The sequence below is a fragment of the Drosophila biarmipes genome, chromosome 3R, assembly GCF_025231255.1.
Source record: "Drosophila biarmipes strain raj3 chromosome 3R, RU_DBia_V1.1, whole genome shotgun sequence".
In the NCBI taxonomy this organism is placed as follows: domain Eukaryota; kingdom Metazoa; phylum Arthropoda; class Insecta; order Diptera; family Drosophilidae; genus Drosophila; species Drosophila biarmipes.
This window is the reverse complement of record NC_066616.1, coordinates 15287099-15293112: the sequence shown is the minus strand read 5'-3', so window position 1 is coordinate 15293112 and position 6014 is coordinate 15287099. Positions and strand designations below refer to the sequence as shown.

At 45.6% G+C, this 6014-nt stretch overlaps 3 protein-coding genes across 4 annotated transcripts; 1 reads left to right on the top strand and 2 right to left on the bottom strand.

Annotated features, from left to right (window-relative positions):
• Positions 1–541: 541 nt before the first annotated feature.
• LOC108031267 (uncharacterized) lies at positions 542–970 on the bottom strand. The gene is made up of 2 exons (XM_017104508.3): positions 792–970; positions 542–726 (listed from the first exon to the last, which is right to left on the bottom strand). The coding sequence occupies exons 1-2, from the start codon at positions 921–923 to the stop codon at positions 601–603; spliced, it is 258 nt and encodes an 85-aa protein (XP_016959997.1). The 5' UTR covers positions 924–970; the 3' UTR covers positions 542–600.
• An 811-nt stretch (positions 971–1781) lies between these two features.
• Positions 1782–3311, top strand: LOC108031182 (phenoloxidase-activating factor 2). The gene is made up of 4 exons (XM_017104402.3): positions 1782–1991; positions 2054–2259; positions 2320–2576; positions 2632–3311. Exons 1-4 carry the CDS (start codon positions 1817–1819, stop codon positions 3218–3220), a joined length of 1227 nt encoding a protein of 408 aa, XP_016959891.1. The 5' UTR covers positions 1782–1816; the 3' UTR covers positions 3221–3311.
• Positions 3312–3481: 170 nt separating this feature from the next.
• LOC108031193 (uncharacterized) lies at positions 3482–5297 on the bottom strand. 2 transcript variants are annotated; one of them, XM_017104414.3, is made up of 5 exons: positions 5180–5297; positions 4594–5114; positions 4266–4541; positions 4025–4210; positions 3482–3949 (listed from the first exon to the last, which is right to left on the bottom strand). In XM_017104414.3, the coding sequence occupies exons 2-5, from the start codon at positions 5098–5100 to the stop codon at positions 3593–3595; spliced, it is 1326 nt and encodes a 441-aa protein (XP_016959903.1). In that variant the 5' UTR covers positions 5101–5114; positions 5180–5297; the 3' UTR covers positions 3482–3592. The 2 variants fall into 2 exon arrangements, with proteins under 2 accessions (XP_016959903.1, XP_043950495.1); XM_044094560.2 differs by having other exon boundaries at positions 4594–5258.
• Between the last annotated feature and the right edge of the window lie 717 nt (positions 5298–6014).

The window sequence follows — 6014 nt, the reverse complement described above, 5'->3', positions numbered from 1 at the left end:
TGTGTATTTTATTTACTTAAATATGCGGGGGCTGCCTAACGAAAAAATGCTTATTTATAGCTAAAAGATACCTTTTTCCGTTTGACCTAAAAATATTAAAATAATGGCTAAAAAGAATTTGATCATAGCTCTTTGCTAAAGCATTTGGGTATCTTATACTCAGCCTTTTTGTTCCCTTTATTTCTGTACTAAAAATTGAACTTTATAACTTTTCCTGATCAATAAGTTTAATAGCCCAAAATGTCAGGAGGAAAAGGAGGCGCAGGAGGTGGCGGAGGCGGAGGAGGTTGTGGGCGTGGCGGCGATGCAGGAGGAAAAAATGGCGGTCGTGGAGGAGCAGGAAAATCGCAAAATGAAGACCCAAGGCAAGAAGAAAATAAAAAAGATGATAAAAATCCCAGAGATGGAAAGGATGGAGGATCTGGACGTGGTGGCGACGGAGGCGGCAAAGGAGGAGGTCGAGGGGGCGATGGAGGAGGTCAGAAGTCCAAAAAGGGCGATGACAATGAAGCCAATGATAAGAAATAAGAACGCCAGCTCATTGATCGATAGACAAGTATATTTGGAACCAGCAGAATGGGCCCACAACTAATTCAACTTTTAGCTGAAAGGCCCGAACCGGCTCTCCATATTCTGGAAAATGTACGAGCAGCTTTGGTCATCGTAGGATGGCTCAATCTTATCGGCCGTAACGCTGGCCAGAATCAGGAATTTGGTCTCTGGGCTCTGAAAATTAAGCAGTGATAAGGTTAAAATAAATGGTACTTCAAGTAGATTTTCAGGTTACCCACCTCCTTGGGCTCGTTGTGCTTCCACAGATCGTTGGCCTCCAGATAGTTCTTCAGGAGGATGCGCCACTGCCAGTAGTTCTCCCGACCATGTAGCTTGGGGATGGCATGAAAATCTAGCACCAGGTGACCCATTTCGTTCCACTTTGTCGCACCGACTGATTAAAACCGCACCAGGTAACGCTGGTTAGCCGGCTGCACCTGAAACTGATATGAAAGCTCGAGAGCTTTTCCTATCTGGGACTTAACATTCGCCCAGTTTAACAGCTCTAGTCGGGGATTTGGTGTTAGATCGAACGGAATGTTGTGGGGCGTGAATCATTAAACAAATTCTGGTGCCAAGTTGCTAACACTGTTCGGGGGTGGGAAAAGGGGAAATGCGACGACTGCCTTTCAAGCGGAAAGTGTCAAACGTGAAGCGGCCACAAATTGTTTGCAATTAAACCATTAAGTTATTAGAATCAAATTTAATGGCTAGAAAATGTGGAGCAGCTAAAAAATTGTTTGTTAACAATGGAAACATTCAGCTGAATGAAATTATCGAACCAGAGAGTTGTCAACACGACGCATCTGGACTTAATTTATTTGGTGCTTTACAGAAATGCCCTTATTTCTCGATTTGGTATTTGGAAAAGTTGATGATAGTTACTACCTATCATCAACTTTTCCAAATTAATATAACAAAACAATAATATATATGTATCCCTTGCCCCATCCCACAAGAACCAAAAAACCCCTTTAAAATATATTTTACAAACAACCTCAGTATGATATATTTATTTCCAATCTAAACTAAAAATCATACATATATATTTCAAAAATAGTAAGAAGAGTACCCCTACTTCGGATTGCATTTGCTACTCCCCTAATTTGGTTTTTATGATTGCTTTTTTGTTGCTCCATGCAGCTCGGAAAATCCCTGGTCTGAGGAGGCCATTCGTCAAGTTATTTAATAGAGGGAGTTATGGGCAGGCCACCGCTATATAGCCCGTCCGAACTCCGTCGACGCGATTTAGTTGTCATTGGCTATGACTCAGCTCGGTCGGATGTGGTGGCCTCCACTGCTGCAGTGGCTGGTCGTTGGATTAATAACAAGTAAGCCAGTTCAGTCCTGGAGCTTTGGGCCAGCCCAATCGAATGATAATCAGGATACGGGTAGAGTGCCCCAGCCCAGCGATGTGGGTAGCACGACCAACCACACGAGTAAGGGTCTTCAATTAGTTCTAAAGTGATGTGTAGTTATGTGGATTCCATGGCCTTATTAGTACTCACCAGGCAGTTGATTGTGGGCACCTTGCAGCCACCGCAACTTTCGCCGGGCACCTGGCCACCTGTGCCCTCCATAGTGAATCCCGGAACCACCAGCTATTGCCAGTGCGTTCCACCCGGATCCTGCGCCAATCCCTTGCCCACCATGCCCAGCGATGGCAGTGGTCAGCTGGACATAAGGATAGTCAATAATGGGGGATATGTAAGACACCATAAAAATATTCATATAATATCTGGGTAATCCTCCTACTCCTCTTGATAGCCGTCCATTCCGACCACCTCTGCCACGCTGACCTGCAATTACGGACTGGTGGCCTGCTGCCAGGCTGGAAGCTATCAGTGTGGTCGTCGCTTCCCACCTCCACCCGGCTCCTCCACCGCAGGAGCGGGTCAAGCCAGTTTTGGGGCCTATCCCTGGCAGGCGGCTCTGTTAACAACCGCGGATGTTTACCTGGGCGGTGGGGCTCTGATCACCGCGCAACATGTCCTCACTGCCGCTCACAAGGTCTACAATCTGGCGTAAGTTTTCTACTACTGCTCCCAGGATCACTCTTCCTTACTTTCCTTTCTCTAGGACATCCTCCTTTAAGGTTCGTCTGGGGGAGTGGGATGCCAGCAGCACCAGCGAACCCATTCCCGCCCAGGATGTGTACATCTCGAATGTGTACGTGAATCCCTCTTTCAATCCCAATAACCTGCAGAACGACGTGGCCATCCTTAAGCTGTCCACCGCCGTCTCGCTGACCAGCAAATCCACGGTGGGCACCGTCTGCCTGCCCACCACCAGCTTTGTGGGTCAGCGATGTTGGGTGGCTGGGTGGGGCAAGAATGACTTTGGAGCCACTGGGGCCTACCAGGCCATCGAGAGGCAGGTGGACGTGCCCCTGATTCCCAATGTTAACTGCCAGGCTGCGCTTCAGGCCACTCGGCTGGGCTCCTCCTTCATCCTCAGCCCCACCAGCTTCATTTGCGCCGGTGGTGAGGCTGGAAAGGATGCCTGCACAGGCGATGGAGGTTCCCCACTGGTTTGCACCAGCAATGGGGTGTGGTACGTCGTGGGTCTGGTGGCCTGGGGCATCGGCTGTGCCCAGGCAGGAGTTCCGGGAGTGTACGTGAATGTGGGCACCTACCTTCCCTGGATTCAGACTACGCTGACCTTATAGTGAATAGTTTTTGTTACAAATAAAGTGCGTTTATATGTACGTTAAAATTGTGGGGATGAAAATAAATTGGAGTGGTTTTATTTCAGTAAAATTTGAATACATCAAATTTAAAAGGTTCTTAAAACGTATTTTAAGCTAAATGACATGATATAACAGCAGATTAAACATTGTAAGTTTCTGGATCAGTTGTGGAATCTGAACAGTCCTTAAAATTTGTATCTTCCAAATGTATTATTAGTAATTAATTCCTTTTCTAGCTGCTTTATAGATTACTATTGATTTGCATATATTTCTCCAAATAACATGGAAGTTTATACATTTTTGTACTGCATATATAGCCATTTAGAAAACTAACAGTTTAAAATATTAAAATTAATAACGCAATCCCAGGAGTTCGTAGAGCGGCACCTCGAGCACGGATTCACTGGTACTGGACTCCTCGAAGTCGCCGCTCTCCAGGAGGTACTTTGGACGCTCCAGTTCCGGATGGGCCAGGTAGAAGTCGATGAGGGCCGTGGTGCTGCGCAGGTGGGTGATGCCCTTGAAGATCTTCTCGCGGGTCAGCAGCTCCTCGGGATAGACAGTCTTGATTTCGGTGTCGCCGGATCGCTTCAGCCAGGGGCGATCCTTGAGCGGCACAGTGCGTCCAAAGGCACTCAGCAGGGGTTTCTGGTTGACACGAGTGGCGTGGTCATTGATGTGCTTCTCGTACTTCAGCTCAATGGCCATCTATAAAAGGGAAACAAGTTATATTTAGGTAAAATATTTTAAAAAGAATTTTTGATTATTTCTTTGGCTACCCACATGCGGCTTGTTCCATTTATCAGCAACTGTCTGAGCAATGGCATTGACTTCTTTGGGATCAGTCTTAACTGAGGCTAGTAAAGTGCGATCACCTTTGATGGAGAAAAGGTTCTTGACCTTCTCTGGAGTTAGGTTGCTCTCCAGGGTGCCAAAGGAGTTGAGCCACTCGACGAAACGTTCCGCCGACTGAGGAGATGGAAATCATAATGATAAGAATGTTTATATCATATCCCATACTCACCGCATCCATGAGGTTCTCGGCCTGTTCGTCCAGCGTCACCATGGAGTAGTTCTGGCCGGGATGCTCGACTCGGCTCTGCCAGCAAACCCTCTTGTCTCGCGGGGCGCACAGGAACTTGGCATACCAACTGGTCTTGTCCACGACGCGATGGGTGTGTCCTACCGGCTCATCCAGCTTCAGGTCGAACTTCTCGAACTCGTGCTCCATGCGGACGATATCCGAGTGCTCGCTCTCGTTGAAGTACTCCTCCACCTTCTTTCGGCCGATTTCGAGGAGCTAGAATGTCCTAGATAGTTAAGGATCTTAAATGTAATCTTCAAATACCCACCACGGCATCCTCCTCCTCCTCGCTTCTCTCGGAGCTCTCAGCGCTTATGTAGTCCTCTGGGCGCACCTCCTGCATCTCGTCCCGGATGTAGATGTCTTCGTCGGACTTGGAGTAATCATAGTTCTGGATGCGCTTCACCCTTTCCCGCAAGCGAGGGGGCAATACCAGAGAGTAATCAATGACCGGGATGCGGGGTTGGAAGCGACAGGCGGCGGCGAACTCCACATCATCGATGGCTGCGTTCCAGTAGTCCTTGCCCTTCAGGCCTTCGCGTTGGGTCAGCTTGGAGAATCCGCTCATACCCGTGCTTGAGGAGCGTTCCTTCTGCATCAGCTGCATCTTCACCTCCGTCCTCTTCTCCTTAGCTGGCTTCTGACCAACGTTCTGGCCCAAAGTGGAGTCCAAGCGGGCGGAGCGAATCATCCGGTTGATCACCGGCCGATTGGACCGTGCCACAATCGTGTGGCGCACTGTGGATCCATACGGATGGTCTCTGGTCGCGGACATGGCTGCTACTGGGGCTGTAAACAAAGGTACATGTAACGTTGGTGCTTCGGAATTTTCGTTCAGTTTGTTTGTTCAATACGAGCATGAGCTGCTTTTGTTCTATGACAACCAGAGCCTGTAGGTTAGTGTGGGATACTAGCTGCAAACTCCAAAACATATATTTTTAAAAATAATCTCACAAATTTGACGGATCTAGTAAAGCAATCACTTCCAATTGTAATCAAAATTATACCACTATTGTAATAAGTTCATATCAATTACGTTTCTTAAAAACTATACAAGCATTACACTAATGATGTGGGAAAAAAGAAGATGCTACCCCTTACAAAAAGTCAAAATGTTCAAAATTTGTAAATCTAAAGAGTCAGCCAGAAAATAATTGCGATCAATTGTCTAGCATGTCTCCAAAACAGTGCGTCTTTTAAGTTTCTAACCATTTTTGACCAAATTATGCCAAAAAAGGTGACGGCAAAATATTGTTTTTTAGCCAAAAAACCAAATTCAATTTTTCAGGCAAAAAAATTCAGTATTTTGGGCAAAACAAGAAAAGTAGTGGTCCAAATGAGAAATGTCATACCTTGTTGAACGCGGAATTAAATTTCCAATCAATTGGCATTCACAGCTAAAAATTTTATTTTTGATCAATTTTTTTTTGAAAAAAAAAACCAAAAAAAAAAAGGCAAAATTTTCGTAATTTTTAATTTTTAAATTTAAAGAATCAGCCAGAAAATAATTGTGACCAATTGTCGAGCTTGTAAGCTGTCAAAAACAGAGCGTCTTTTAGGTTTCGGAAAAAGGTAAAAGCAAAACATCGGGTTTTAGCCAAAAATTAATGTGTTTATTTTCCACCCAAAAATATTTAGTAAAAATAAATTTCCAATCGATTGGAAAATTTTTGTTTTTTGACCAATTTA

Excerpts from the sequence above, each read along its gene's own strand:
- LOC108031193 (XM_017104414.3), bottom strand. The coding sequence starts at position 5,100 with ATGTCCGCGACCAGAGACCATCCGTATGGATCCACAGTGCGCCACACG. Across the intron at positions 4,542-4,593 it reads AGGAGGAGGAGGATGCCGTG|CTCCTCGAAATCGGCCGAAA; the intron begins GTGGGTATTTGA and ends AGGACATTCTAG. Across the intron at positions 4,211-4,265 it reads CCGAGAACCTCATGGATGCG|TCGGCGGAACGTTTCGTCGA; the intron begins GTGAGTATGGGA and ends CCATCTCCTCAG.
- LOC108031267 (XM_017104508.3), bottom strand. The coding sequence starts at position 923 with ATGGGTCACCTGGTGCTAGATTTTCATGCCATCCCCAAGCTACATGGT. Across the intron at positions 727-791 it reads AGCACAACGAGCCCAAGGAG|AGCCCAGAGACCAAATTCCT; the intron begins GTGGGTAACCTG and ends CTTAATTTTCAG.
- LOC108031182 (XM_017104402.3), top strand. The coding sequence starts at position 1,817 with ATGACTCAGCTCGGTCGGATGTGGTGGCCTCCACTGCTGCAGTGGCTG. Across the intron at positions 1,992-2,053 it reads TAGCACGACCAACCACACGA|TACTCACCAGGCAGTTGATT; the intron begins GTAAGGGTCTTC and ends TGGCCTTATTAG. Across the intron at positions 2,260-2,319 it reads TAGTCAATAATGGGGGATAT|CCGTCCATTCCGACCACCTC; the intron begins GTAAGACACCAT and ends TCCTCTTGATAG.